The following is a 15,279-nucleotide window of genomic DNA, read 5'->3' as shown; positions in this document are numbered from 1 at the left end:
TTCTTTGTAGTGTGATCATATCATGCCTACTGCATGTACGTGTCCAGAAGAAACATTGTTCCATAAAAATTATTTAGAGGAATTGGTAGAAGAAATAACCACAGCAGGTAGAATGGACATTATTATGGAAATTCCAACATAATATTTTATTCCATAACCTTATTCACTGTGATCTTTGAGTATTCTAGACATATGTCAAGTGTATCCTTATTTAATCAAGAACTAAGATGGGAGACTGCAAAGGTAAGTTATTGTTTCATTAAATGAATTCCTATTGCTTTCAGATATGGAGAGGAAAACCTAATACAATGGGCTTAGTAATAACATGTGCTGGACAGACTGATGTAGTGGTCCAGTGCTTTATCATGAGCATGGGTCAAAAGTTGCTGTCCTGTGCACAGGATGGGAGCGTTAAGGTATGTGATAGATCACATTTGGCTGCAGGGATTTAAATCCCTATACTACATGGTTGCTGGGCAGAGTTTAATGGTTCAGTGGTATGCTACTGCAATACACATCCAGCTGGACATGCATGTATTTTGTTAAACTGTGCCAGTAAACATTAATGTAGGCCCATCCAATTAAAAATGTTTAATTTGAAATTCTGTGAGTATGATTATCTGGTCCATAAAGTTACTTTTACCCCTTAAGAAGTTTTCCATAAATGTTTATAAGTTGGTCTGTTTAGCTCAGTTAATTAAATGATACTTGTGTTTGAATTGTTACATAAAATAAGTTCTGTGTGTCATCAGAATATGAACACAGCAATGTCAGAATCCAAAACAGGGGATAAATTACTCTTGATGATTGGCCCTCTTGTTTGAAAATACATTGTTCTCAATATTGTAACTATGCAGTGAGAAAAATCAATATGTTCATTACAACATTCGGCACATTTGTTTCAGATCAGCAAACTAGCTGTCATGTAAACATTTCTTATTAGATTTACGCATTGGATTTACCATTCTGTCATAATAGTTTTCCAATTCTGTTAGTTACACAATAGTAAAATTCTGGTATGATGTCCTCACATGGCAAAAAGGAACACTTTGAATGTGGTATGTTCACATATCCTGTCGAGTTACAGTTATAGATAACCAATTGGGGAACCTGGTTCATCCGAGGTAGTAGATGTCTTGGCAGAAGCCAGTTATTTTGTTATGATGAGTATCAGACTTCTTCAGAAGAATCGTTTTACATACAGCTTGGTAGCAAATTTAACCAATATGCTGTGACAATCAACTTTAGTCAATTGTCTCCATTACATTATTGTGAAACACAGCTTTAGTCTACATCAAAGAAGCACAGTCCTCAAGGACTGCTTTATGGGGTTAGTTTAGTTACTCAGTTAGTATGTGGTGCCAGGATAACTAAGTCCATAAAGTGACTGGTTGTGGGGGAGATGATTCTTATTTATGACACAGGCAGGGGTTTTCTCTCTTTTCAGGCTAGTTTTGAGGCTCACCAAACCTTGTCCTTTTGGATAAATTCCTCAGCGAAATTCATGTATGTAACCTACAGAGAGACAGAATCTAAATAGCATATCAGTAATGTTAAATATAATAGGAAAACAATATGTTGCAATTACAGATAACTTCACTGTGTTATGTTTACAGACCAGATTACAAATATAAGAAATCAACAGAATACACACTTCCATAAAATAAGATGACTATAATACAAGATTTTGAATGTCATCTTTGTCTGTGAGACTTATGAATCCCATACAGGGAAGTAGCAGTAATAATTTTAATCACACTTTATTCATGTTTTATTGTAACCTATTTTGCATACCAAATGTAAAATTTTTAATAGCTAACACATACACATGACCCTGAGGATGGCAGAACTTATCTGAAACACGCTAGGTAATTTTATCTTGTATAACGTATTAGATGGTGATCAAAATGAAATGTAATTGTAAATGACTGATAAAATGGTAGAAAATGCCTAGTTTACATTTTTTCCCCACAGTTTTATTATAAATATTTATTCTCTTTTCTAACCTATATTTTCACCAAACAAAACACTGCTCCAGTTACAGCAGTCACAAAACAAATTGAATTTCAGTGACTGACACTAAGCTGCTATATCATATAGTTGCATGGTCCAACATTCATCAGTTACTATGCAAAACAGTCCCATAATTTAATACCTGAGGAAAAGAAGGCAACAATGCAAACATTCCTTGCTTGTTATAAACTGTATGTGTTGCATGATATATACATACAGGCTTGTCCCCAAAATTTGCTTAATCCATGCTGCTCAACAAGAAAAATGAGAGAATGCAGTTCTAATACTGTTGCCATATCATGTCATGAATTCTTCATGATCTCACTTTCTATACCAGGATTCACCTGTATTTTGGTTCACATTTAAATTTTGTAGAATATATACAGGTACTATTCACTGAACACATGAAATTACTTATGGGAAATATAACATAGCCGTAATGTCCCTGTGTTCAATTTTAGATATGGGACATTCTGACAGGACGTCTAATCGATGTCCTTGTGGGGCGCTATACTGATGTTCATGTCACCATGGCAGATTTGTCATCAAATGAGGATTTGCTCGTTCTCTGTGGTGCCAGTGGAAGTTTTCTTTTGATACGTTTTACAGTGTTGCCAGATGAACCATATGTGAAAGTCCAAGGCAATTATAATTACCAACTTCGAGACTCTCTTCGTAGCTGTAAATTGTCACATGATGCATGTTTACTAGCCTTGGGTCAAGATACTGGCAACATTGTTGTAAGTATACTTACATGTACTTAATACTGGCTGAAGAAAGTATTTTTTGTTCGTAGTTAAGAAGGCAACAAATAGGTAAAAGTTACAAACTTCTGGAAGTATTATTTGCATATTCATCTAGTTTTTATTCATACTTTAATAACATGAAATAGTAGCCTCTGTTTGTTATTATTTAAACAGGGTATACCATTTTTGTTTAAGACCTGTGCGAGACAGAACAGAAAGAAAATCATACAGTGGTGGTTAGTGATGTTAATTCAGGAGTTCTAGCTGGTATCTTACTATTGGACTATGTAGTGTTAGGGCAATTACAGAATCTATGTTTTAGGGGAGAAGGGCCATAGTGTACTATGTGATGAAGCACGTAGTTATGAAGTCATATTCAGCTTGAAATCTGATTAAACTTTCTTAATATTAAATGTAATTCATTCTACAGTTCTAATGAAAATATAATCTAAGATAAATTTTCCATGCACAGTGTTTGTGTCCCAAATCTTATTAACATTGACTAACAGAACCGTTCAGCAAGGAAAGATAAAAGTATATTTTAACAAAGATCATCATTAGCAAATACTGTTTTTTAGCAGACACAAGAATGGATTAAGAAAAAATAGGTGTAGAAGAAATCAAATGCAAGAAGCATACTATCTTTAACCATTTAATATTAAAATTTATTAGCTTTTGTATCTGTTAACCAACGGTAGCAACAGTGAGAAAAAAATTCTGCTTATTGTTATATTGCCATATTCCTATCAAGAATATTGGCAACTGATTTCTTACTAGTTGGTTTTCAATTGTATTCACATGTGACTGTGTTGATTTAGTTGTATGTTTTATGGTTCTAGATATGGGATGTCCAAACTAAAGTAATTCTGGATACTTTGAAACTTCACAAGACTGGGGTTCAAAATTTGCTGTTTTCACCTCCTGCCTCAGCTGCAGGGTCTAGTCTTGTATCACCTCCACCTATAATATTACTGAGCGTAGGTGATCAAATTGGATGGTGGGATGTTGGCCGGTTGACTATGATATCCTGTGGACAGCGACGAAAGATAAGTAGTGGTCAGCGAAGGAGGAAACAGAGTGGTGATTCTCCAAAGTTACCACTCAGGCCTGTTGATGATAGTTTTAATGGATGTGCAAGAACTGGATACTTGGCAGGTGATTGGTTAGGAAAAAGAGGACAAGAAGAGACATTATTGCTAGGTTGTGTGAAGCTTTTAGGACCAGAAGTTAAGAAAGTTTCAGCTTCCAGCAACTTTGCTGCATTTACTACAGTGGATGCAAGTGGAATTGTCTATCTCATGAAGATATTGCAATGATGCTGCTATTAAATATGTTGGATTTTGAAACAGCTTACTCATACATTATATATCTGTGCACATGTGTTCATGTGTGTGAATGTATGTCAGAGTTTAAGAGTGTTATTATTGTGTTATTCTGTCCCCATATTTTTTTATATTCTATGTGCTGTTTTAATAGAAATCTGATTTAAAGTGTGTCATATAGAGAAACATTTCTCAACAGAATTTTATTATGTAGACTGTACACGTGTATTTCTCTCTCTCTCTCTCTCTCTCTCTCTCTCTCTCTCTCTCTCTCTCTCTCTCTCTCTCTGGGACTTAATTTAGTATCTTTTAAGCTCCTAATGAATGTATTGTCAGTAAATAATTTTTAAAAAACAATAATTTATAGTCTTTCTTATTTCCATTGAGGCATTCCAATGATATTCATATATATTTTATTATTTGATTACTGTATAATGTATAGTTTAAAGAATACATAGTAGTATATGTTACAAAACTATGTGTGTAGGATGATTCATTAAATACAAAAAATATAATTGCATTTGTTGATGGACAGCAGCATTTTATTTCTGCTACTAGAGTAACACCCATTAAAAATTAGGGGAAAATACTATATATATAAAATTAAAAATTAAATCCTGTTGCATAACAGCTCCAGAGAGCCAAAGCCGACTAGCTTGACTGACTGCCGGCCTCACGTTCACATGCCTAAGCAGAGGTGAACGATCATCCAACCAGATATAGGGTGACGTGTGGTCATTGCTAGCTTTCCTGACCGGATTACGCTACCCATTGTAGCTCCCCAATTTCCTCACGATGCTGGGTTGGCACCGGTCCCATACACTGGTCGAAAGCTCATGAGAAAATTTCTCTTCCCCCGAGACTCGAACCATCGTGCATTCCGTATCGCCGGTCCGAAGCATGATGCCTCAGACCGCTTGGCTATGGTGCGGGACTCTATATATGTGTATATATGTGGATGTATGTATATATATATATATATTCCTTCTGGAATAAAATATATTGTAATATATTTCTGTTTCATTGTGGTACAACAGGTATTTCTTAGTTGATTGCCTCAACACAACGATTGTTAATGTTACTACTTGCCAACTAAGAGAATTAGTGTTACAGTGTGGAAGATCAGCACATACAGTAAAACCCAAAGTAACATGTTTTACACTGCAAATAACACATAACATTTTCACAATGCATTCTTTTCTTATTTATGTTAGGAATCTCATATCTGTGTGTTGGTTACAGATACTTCAATTCTGAAACATTTTCAGGTGATTTGTTGCTTGTTTTATAGGGCTAGATTGCTCATGTATTTAGTTTTATCAGTATTTATTTTTAAATCAGTTTTTTGTTAGCCAGAGAACTTCTGCATTCATTAACAGGAATTTAGCACCTACAAGTTAAAATTAAACAACTTAATCTAATAATGTCTTCACATTGAAATATTTTAGAGCTGCATGTGGAGAGTAACCAAAAGTATAATGTAGCTTCTATTTAAAAAGTTTTGTTCACCCTGTAATATAAATGTTCAACTCCTGTGTTTTAAAAGTAGCTGTTATTTGAACAGTGTGTTCTGAAAATTAATAGGCATCTTGTAAATCACTTGAGAAGTTCTGCTATAACTACAATTTATAATCTGATTTTAAAACTGTTTCTAAATATTTTATTAGATGTATTTTTTCCAAGAAATCAATTTGTCTTGATATTCTGTCAATATGTGTGACCAAAATAAAAATGATTTATGCTGTGCCCATTTTACATTTTGGAGCACACACAACTGTTTGAATATTTTTTTTATGTATTGTTTGTAATCAATTTGTTAAGCTTATAAATAGTTCTAATATTGAATTCTGCTTGGCAATTTTTTCATGCCATTGTACTATAAACTCTTTTATGTATGTTCAATGCAGGGATTTTTGAATCCTTTGGAAGTTGTGTATTCCACGGCATGACCTTCAGTAAAAGGTTCAACTCGATATATACCAAAAACTCCAGACCGAATTCTTGATGCTCCTGAGATTGTGGATGACTATTGTAAGTTGGTGTTGGTATTTATGTATCTTGTAAGAAATCAAATTCAGATGTTTTATCAGCAGATGTTTGTAATGATTAAGCCCCTAAATGGGTCAATGGACAAGGTCTGAAAGCCCAACAATCAAGACTCAAACTTTAGGTTTAGAGTGGAACACAGGCCTCTTTCATGTGCCAAGCACAAGTGATTTGTTTTGACTATAACACTTCATGGTTGCCTCAAAGAGAAGTTTGAAAACAATTGACTTAGAGCAGGGAGAAGCTGGTAAATTTTTCTTCCCTCATCTCAATTACCTATGTAGTAATAAAGCAGACAGCTAATGCTTGTAATTGGTTCATAAATATGATGGAAGCAAGACCAAAGCCTTATCTATGAATGAACATTATTTTATTCTGAGTAATAGCATGATTTTGGTTTTTGGGAATAAATCGTATCAAATGTTGAAGGTGTTCCAGCCTTTTGGCAGTCTTTTTCTGAAAGGTGACATTATACACTGCAGTTATGTTGCTTATTTTAATCCATTGATATTAGGTTATAATTCAAGGCCTTATATTTCTGGTTGAAGAGAATATTTTGAAAGTCAGGGTTTATATTGATTAATCTCTATGTGTCAATTAAGGGCATTTACACAAGATTGAAGGAGTTTCATTATTTCATGCAACTTATTTGAAGGAAACCCATGGTGAAGAGCTGCCACTTATGGTGCTTTTTAGTGGATATATTTATTTATAATATTACTATAATAAATCAGCATTTCAGTACAGTTTATTTCAAGAAACCCTAGGCAATAATCTGGTGATTTTATCCACATAGTGAACATTTGTGCAATGCAGTTTTCATTATATTGTATGCACAAACCCTGTGTAAATGACTTAAAGTATAATGGGCACCACTCAAGCAATGTGTTGAATCTGGTTCACCTTGCATGTTTTTGCAGTCAGAGTACGAGGTGCGATCGGAAAGTTTAAAGACTGCGCCTATAAAAACCCGTACACTTATCTCAGGTATTAAATTCATCCATCACCCTCGAAGTAGTTTCCCTGGGAGTGAACACAATGATCCCAGCGCCGCTGCCAAGCCTGGAAGCATCCCCGGAAATCTTTCTTTGTCAGCCTGTCAAGCACCATCTGCGATTCTGCCTGAATCTCTTCTATCGTCTCAAATCTCCTTCCCTTTAGCTGAATTTTCATCTTTGGGAAGAGGAAGAAGTCACACGGAGCTAAATCCGGCGAATAAGGAGGGTGCGGGATGACGGCCATGGTGTTTGAGGCCAAAAACTGCCGAACTTTGAGGGCGGTGTGCGCTGGCGCGTTTTCATGATGCAGCAGCCAGTTGTGGTTGCGCCACTTTGCCGGCCGCTTCCGTCTCACATCTACACGCAACCGCCTCAGGACCCCACAGTAAAATTCAGCATTGACCGTCTGACCTGCAGGAAGAAACTCCCTATGGACGATCCCCTCCTGGTCGAAAAAACAGATCAGCATTGACTTCACATTGCTCTTGACCTGTCTTGCCTTCTTCGGTCGTGGTGACGATGGGCTCTTCCATTGTGAAGATTGCTGCTTCGTTTCCGGATCGTACCCGTAAACCCAGTTTTCATCACCTGTGATAACCTTAGAAAGGAAGTTGGGGTCGGTTCTTGCAAGATCTTTGAGCTCCTGACAAACGAGAAGTCGATTCTGCTTCTGGTGCTCAGACAGGAGCCTTGGCACAAACTTGGCTGCGATGCGTCGCATGTGGAGTTCTTCCTTTAGAATCAGCTGACAGGTCCCATAGCCTATCCCAACAATGTCGCACAAGTCGTTGATGGTACGACGTCCATCTTCGTGAATGGCCTGCCGAATCTTCATAACATTTTCGGGCGTTGTGCTCGAAGATGGTCGTCCAGAACGCTCGTCATCATCGACAGAGGTTCGGCCATTTTTAAAACGTGAATGCCACACAAAAGTTTGTGCACGACCCATTGCGGACTCCCCAAATGCTTGCTTTAGCATTTCATAGGTTTCCGTAGCCGTTTTGGCGAGTCTTTGGCATTCTGTATCGCCGGTCCAAAGCATGATGCCTCAGACGTGCGGCTACTGCAAGAGTTTATTGGCCCCATGCCAAACCCCGAAGCTGGAGAACCAGTCATTGCATAATTTTATCAATAAAATTAGAGCATTGATTAAGTTAATTAAATCAAGTCTTAAATTAATTTCAGGTTGCTGAATTAACTGGACACACAGCACGGGTCTTGCAACTGGCTATGTCTCCAGATGGAAGCACAGTGTTGTCTGCTGGTGTAGATGAAACTTTAAGATTGTGGAAATGTTTTGCTCCTGATCCTGCCAAGAAGAAGAAAGAGATAAGAGACTCTAAAGGCCTGTACGCACTAGGGCACATGTTGCGATACAAGTTGAGCGACTTGTATCAGGGGACATGTCGCAGCGACAGGAAACACCGATACATCTGTCCACATTGTATGTTAAGATGTCGGAAGATGAGGTGCTGTTGACCTGTGCATTTAGCTGAAAAGAAATCGAAGCGCAAAAAAAGAGTGTGGGTAAGAACCTTTTTAGAAGAAAGGGATACACGTTGTGTACTTTCAAACCTACAGATGTCAGACGAATCATTTTGCAACTTCACCAGAATAACGACAACTGATTTCGAGGTACTGTTGCAAATGGTTGGGAGTTCAATTGCGAAGACTATCACAAAATTTCGAGATTCAGTGGAACCAGAGACAAGATTAGCCATAATCTTTAGATTTTGGCTTCTGGGGATACCTATACATCTCTGATGTATAACTAACTAACTAACTAGATGGCTTACCGAACCCGAAGGTTCATCACCGAATTTACCAAAGCCCTCCACCGGACCCTGTCCTGGGCCAACAAAATCCAGTTTCCTTCAACTCCTATCTCCCATAGATCCCACCTGAGATTATCCTCCCATCTACGTCTAGGTCTCCCCAGCGGTCTCTTCCCTTCAGGTTTCCCAAACAGTACCCGGTGCACACCTCTTGTCCCATCCATGCACGCTACATGCCCAGCCCATCTCTTTCTTCTCGACTTAATCACCCTGACAATACTGGTGTAGCAGTACAGATTTTTAAGCTCATCATTGTGCAGTTTTCTCCACACCCCATCGTCTTCCCTCTTAGGCCCAAATATCCTCCTCAACACCCTGTTCTCAAACACCTGCAATCTGTGTTCCTCCCTCTGAGTGAGAGACCATGTTTCGCACCCATACAAAACAACAGGCAAGATTATTGTTTTGTATACTTTAATTTTCAGGTTCTTAGAAATCAGACGGGAAGACAAAATATTTTGAACTGAGAAGTAGCAAGCATTTCCGGAATTTAGTCTTCTCCTAACTTCCTCACGAGTATCATTTTGATTTGTTATTGTTGTTCCCAAATATTTGAACTTTGTAACCCTTTCAAAGGAATTATTAGCCACCCTAAGATAATTTTGCCCAACTGTCTTCTGATGACGAGATACTAACATGTACTTAGTTTTTTCTGAATTTACTTCCAGCCCCACCTGTCTACCAGCCTCTAGTAAAACTTCTGCGTTCCTCTTTATTGTATTCATATCGTCCCCCAATAAATTAACATCATCAGCATATGCCAATAGCTGATGTGTCCCATTCAATTGCAAACCCTCCTGCCTATCTTGGACCTTCCTGATAGCATATTCTAGCGCAAAGTTAAAGAGCAAGGGAGACAAAGCATCTCCTTGTTTTAGACCGTTCTTGATGAGGAATGTCTCAGATACATATTTACCTACTCGAATTTTGCTGCAGGTTTCATCTGATGTATACATTTATTTATTTATATTTATTCCACCTGAACATTGGCTGTGTTGGCTTAAAGTGTCTGATGAATCGCCAGGGTCCACATTATTAAAAAAAAAAAAATGCAGGTAGGCAAACCAAGCTGGAACATACACTTCATCAGCTGATGCACCACTCTTCATAGAATTTTGAATCTTCTTTCTTTCGCGCATAAACTGTGAGCGAATGTTGTGCATTTTCGCTTCGATGATGTTTCGTGGTGTTCCCATTTCTTTCGCGAAGCTGTTTTTTTATTCCGATTTTTATAATCAGCATGTTGCCAGTTCCATAGACATTGATTTCCATGGTATAATTCAATCAATTTTAAAACACGATCGTTCGACCACTGTACATTCATTGCTGGTCCTGCGACACGTCCACACTGCACGCAAGCTATTGCAACACTCGAGACGTCCTTTGATGTTCCTTCGTGTTGCCGCCTCTCAACCGATAACCGGGCACATGTATCGGCACATGATATTTGTTGCGGAACACACTGCGACTTGTCGAGGCACATCAAGCAACTTTGTGCCCTATTGCGTATAGGCCTTAAGGCTTCTCAGAGCATGTTTAAGGGAATTCGATGATGGAATTTGTCACCGTTGTGAACTGTCTAGTAACTTACATAAATGTTCAAGAAGCATACTTATGTGGAGTGTTATACAGGATTGCTTGTGGTTTTGGTGAAGTGTACATTTGTTTTAATGACCCTGTATTTGGCTTCAATTTTATTAATTTACTACATGGTTTAAATACATTGGTAATGACTGTCCATTTAAGATTTACATATAGCAATTCCACTTCCTTAGTTTGATAATTATTGCAACAGTATTTTTTTATTTATGGCATTCAGTTTTCACCCACCTGTTCACAGTGGTCACTTTTATGATGTATTAATACATTCATATTCATGGAAAATTGTATTAGTAATATTCATACTTTATATGGTGACATTCAGAAACTATGAAATCACTACATCTCTGTTAGGGAAAGGCAGATACCACTTTCCTGGAGGACAATAATCAGAGAAGTTTGTTATTCATTTTGATAATTCAAATTAATTGTATATGCACTTGTTTACAACTAAGTTGAGTATGTGTGTTACAGTCTGCATTATATTTGTTCAAACTTGGTACTGAGACTCATTAAAATCACAGATAATCAGGGCTTGTTTAATAAAAACGTGTTTGCTGGTACTGTAATGTTTTTAAAATTTAAACCCATTTTGGTGATACAATTAAATTCATTTACAAGATTCATGCTCACATTTGCTTGGTAGAGACTGGTATGCTGTTTACTGTGTTCATAGGAGGCAGCAGAGATTCAAGAGTTTTCTCAATTTAATAGCTTCAGTATCCTCATAAGAATTGCCTTTCTGCCAATTAAAATCATTTACATTAATTGTGTATATGAGTCTCTCCATACATTAAATTTTTGTAAAATTGGATGTGATGCTGTTTTGTGCTTTCACAAAACTTGACAGGGTCGAGACAGTAGTTAATGATCTCTTTTTAATGGTATTTTTTCTTCAATAAAGGTACTCCTGAATTTCAAGTTTTTATATCCTTCACAATAGTGGAGTAAGTATTATTGCAAGAATGTATAAAATCAACGCAATATTAATGTTTAGTAGTTAAAGTAACTTCCTGATTTCAGGTTTCTTGATTCTAATATTTTCCCGCATTTAGCATTCATTTCTTATGATCCCAGGCACAGCTCCATTTAATGTGAAATACATTGATGGCTGTCTTCTGGGTTGTAGTACTGTGTAGTCTGGCAGAAGTTCACCAATGTTTCATCATCAGGGTGATGAGTTCACTATGATGATGGAGGCAGCAGGGAACTCTGAACTGTTGGTGAACTTCTTCCAGACTACACAGTGCTACAACCCAGAAGACAGCTGCCTTCAGACTCACCACTGGAAACCTCAAACCCAGCTATGTAATACATTGTTTTCCCCGGTTTAGTGTTTCTCGATTAAAGTATTACCCCAATTTGTAATCAAAGGAGTCGTCATTGTTTCATTTTGATACAACTCCCATTTAAGCTTTTTTGATTTAAGGTACAAAATGGTTGTTCCCTAGGTAAACCTTAAATGGGGGTTTTGTTGTTACTGTCTCTTCTAACTTTCACACAGTTCACTGAGGATTTACCTCTAGTGTGTAAAATAAAAGCATAACTTTAAGCAAATCATCTACTAGTTGTATGGACACAATTTAATATTCGCTTATGTGGTCCAAACCCCTGATTTGCAGGAAACTGAACCCAAACTTCGTTGGCCTTCTAAGAACAGCTTAAAATGTACATGACTTGAAACATGGATGTTTTAAAAAAAGATAAGCAGCTGTTGCTTGAAATATTTTATATGTTGAATACTTAACAAAATACAAAGAAAATGTTGGTGACAATTTTGTTTTGCTATCTATATAACTGTTTGCTCTATTGTAATAGTTTTGTATCTGCAATAATGATGACCATCAAGGCCAGTGAAATTGAAAGTTGCAAGGAATGTATTTTGACAATATGTGTACTCTAAAATGGAGCAATTGAAAAGTGCTGTATTAGCTGATCGCCGAAAAGTGGGGCCCTACTGTATACCACATACATATCAGACAATGGATAATGTCTGACATAATATTGGTATAATGAATGAACCATTGTTATGGATCAGCCTGTGCCTTACTGGTTAATTACTCTTGGTTAGCAGTTGCCCACATTTTGAGACGATACCTTCCGTGTATGACTGAAGCTTTCACGGCAACTAAGAATAATGAATTCTTCTTGGGCTTCCAACAGTGTAAGGTTTTTTCTCCATTAAACCAACTTACAAGGCTGGTAGTCTGAGAAGAATTCATTAAACTTTCCTTATTAATTTTTATGTACACTGACTTGTACATTTTTCTTCAAAGCTGTTCTGCAATTCTAGCAAAATGATATAGAAAAACTATGGGAATCAATTTAGGCTGTAGCTCAGCTTTCCTTGTGATCAAAAATTGTTATAATGTGGAAAGGTTGAGAATTTCTTTTCTTTGAAAATGTGGTAGGAGTGATGAAGTACCTACTGAAAAAACAATTTTCTTAATGTCTGTGTATAAGCCAGCAGCTGAAAAATATACATTTTAGTTGTACAGAACAAATTATAAGTAGTCGCTTCTTAAAGAAACCTGGAAGAATTTTAACAAAAGGTGAGTTATTTATTAGAGGAACATCTGAATGATAATTTTTGAAGTAGGAAGAATTTATGTAGTTTGTATTAACTATATGGAACATGGTCCATGAAAAGCTGATAGTCATTCAGCCAGTGTGAAAATTACCTACCTTTTATGAAATATGAAAGTTCATTATGTGTTCACACAATCCCGCCACTGGACCGTTCAGAGCCAGTTAAATTCAGTCCACACTCTCACATCCTATATCATTAAGATAATTTTTAATATTATTACTAAGTCTCTTGGAGTCTTCTGATCAGAACTGAGTATTACTACCAATGAGTTTTCACTCTATGCCCTACCTCATCCCTGTTTTATTTATTGTACTGTAGGCATTGTACAAATATGACTTAACACACTCTGCTTAACTTTGTATGTATTGTAACAATTTACTTCCCACCTCTTTTTATGTTGAGTGTTGTTGTATTCTCTCTTTGATGTAGATTTTAAGCATGACTGAATAAGATCTATGCTCGCAGAAGTATAAGTTGACTAATTCTGAACTTATCAAAGTCGGAACTGTAATATGGCAGTTCTTGTAGTATAAAAATAAATAGAATGCTATAAGACTAACATTATCTTGCATTCAAATGTAATAATGAACATCACTGTTTCATAGATCATTAATAATAGAAATTGGTCCAAAGATCATTTTTTGGTGGAAAGGTATTATACTTTAATGTAGATGAAGTCATGAACATTTCCTTATTTACCATTTATGCTGTGTTAAAATATCAACAGAATTGGCACAATTTGGGTAATTCAGTTAACTATAGGGTATACACACACACATTACAATGGTAATGATTTTGTTTTTAAGACTGCTTGAATTCACATTTCCAAGAACCAAATATTGTAAGCTTGGTGTAATTAAAGTTTGTCCATGTATGCCTTCTGTTAATTTTCAGTGGTTCGGAAACTACATAACTCAATTCCACTGACAAATGTTCTTTTTTCTGTTAATGTTTGAAGTATGGAAGTTAAGATTTATCTTCTCTGTCAGGTGTGTTAAGAATTTCACTGATATTGTCAGTATTATTATTATTTATTTTGTGTAGAACTGCTTTTCAATGTATTTTGTAGAGTGAGTTTGAAACAGGCTCTCTCCAGACTTCGTGAGGCATTGCTTGTAGGAAGATGGCTGGTAGAAGTTCATCAGTATTTCAGAGGTTCTTGCTACCAGCCATGTCTGTTGCGTACTTAATCACACTGTTACAACAATTACCTTGGATCACATTGTTGCATGGTTGCACCTTTGACATCACTTGTGAGGTGGCATAAAGAAAACTTTTGGAATTTTAGTGTGCTCCAAAGAGAGCACCCTTCCAAACCAGTTTTTTCAGCAAATATGGTGGTATGTTTATTAACTATTCAATTAAAATTATGTAAACATTTAACATATGTGACAGGCAAACTATTTTTTTCATAATGCAGAATGATAGTTTTACAAAAATGTATGTGAAAGGCACAACACACATTGGCAGAGCACAGACTGAGAAACCCTGAAATAAATTATTTAATTATATGAGTTTGATTAGTATGCTTAGAGTGAGCAACTCAGTGTTTTGTTGAGAAAACAATGCTGAGAACAAAGTGATTGTTTTGCCGGCAACTAGTCTTTATCTCAATCATAATGATAAATGAGTCTTTATCAGAGTAGGTAGAGAGTAGGCAGGTTTTGCATGATCCACATTTGTTTTTCTGTCTTCAATCTATCACAGTGCCAATTTATCCATCATGCATCCACATGGACTGCTCTGGATGGAAACCCAGGCTTCTATTGTGAGACGACAACAACTTACAAACCGATCTATGACAGCCGAATGTTTATATAGGTAAAAAGTTATACAAAAAGTATAGTTCTGTTATAGATTTACAAACACATTTGCAAATATAAATGTGCTCCGAATCAAATGCCCTCGTATGATTGCGCATGAGCAATTAGTGACAGACATGTAGTGCTATCTATGTAGGATTAGTAGGCATATAATTTAGGTATTGCTAACCGTTGCTACAAGGTGGCATGTCGAACCATGAGAATAAAATATATTGGGATTGACATTGTTTAAAACTTAATTAAAGCAGACGTTTTACGAGTTTGAAGTAGTTGTTTGTACACAATATATATTGTTTAGTTCGAACAT

General features: G+C 36.4%; 2 protein-coding genes across 4 annotated transcripts in view; both read left to right on the top strand.

Moving 5' to 3' along the window:
* The window catches only part of LOC110839034 (apoptotic protease-activating factor 1), a 29,924-nt gene extending 25,311 nt beyond the window's left edge, over positions 1–4,613 (top strand). The window contains exons 19-21 of one of the 3 annotated variants that reach the window (XR_015532541.1): positions 285–416; positions 2,623–2,753; positions 3,599–3,739. Coding sequence is in view for 2 of the 3 variants with exons in the window: in XM_087340290.1 (XP_087196416.1) it covers positions 285–416; positions 2,475–2,753; positions 3,599–4,075 (888 nt within the window). In the remaining variant the exon portion in view is untranslated. Of the gene's footprint in view, positions 1–284; positions 417–1,447; positions 1,507–2,474; positions 2,754–3,598 lie in introns of those variants that run through there. The other 2 variants (XM_087340290.1, XM_087340291.1) reach the window with 2 other exon arrangements.
* A 528-nt stretch (positions 4,614–5,141) lies between these two features.
* Positions 5,142–14,023, top strand: LOC147871200 (cell division cycle protein 20 homolog). The gene is made up of 2 exons (XM_087340316.1): positions 5,142–6,112; positions 8,311–14,023. Exons 1-2 carry the CDS (start codon positions 6,086–6,088, stop codon positions 8,602–8,604), a joined length of 321 nt encoding a protein of 106 aa, XP_087196442.1. The 5' UTR covers positions 5,142–6,085; the 3' UTR covers positions 8,605–14,023.
* The last annotated feature ends 1,256 nt before the right edge of the window (positions 14,024–15,279 follow it).

This window comes from Zootermopsis nevadensis, unplaced genomic scaffold (assembly GCF_977971745.1).
Source record: "Zootermopsis nevadensis isolate Lab colony 2312 unplaced genomic scaffold, Znev_1.0 Znev_ptg000061l, whole genome shotgun sequence".
In the NCBI taxonomy this organism is placed as follows: domain Eukaryota; kingdom Metazoa; phylum Arthropoda; class Insecta; order Blattodea; family Termopsidae; genus Zootermopsis; species Zootermopsis nevadensis.
The sequence above is the reverse complement of the archived record's forward strand: the minus strand, read 5'-3'. Positions and strand labels throughout refer to the sequence as shown.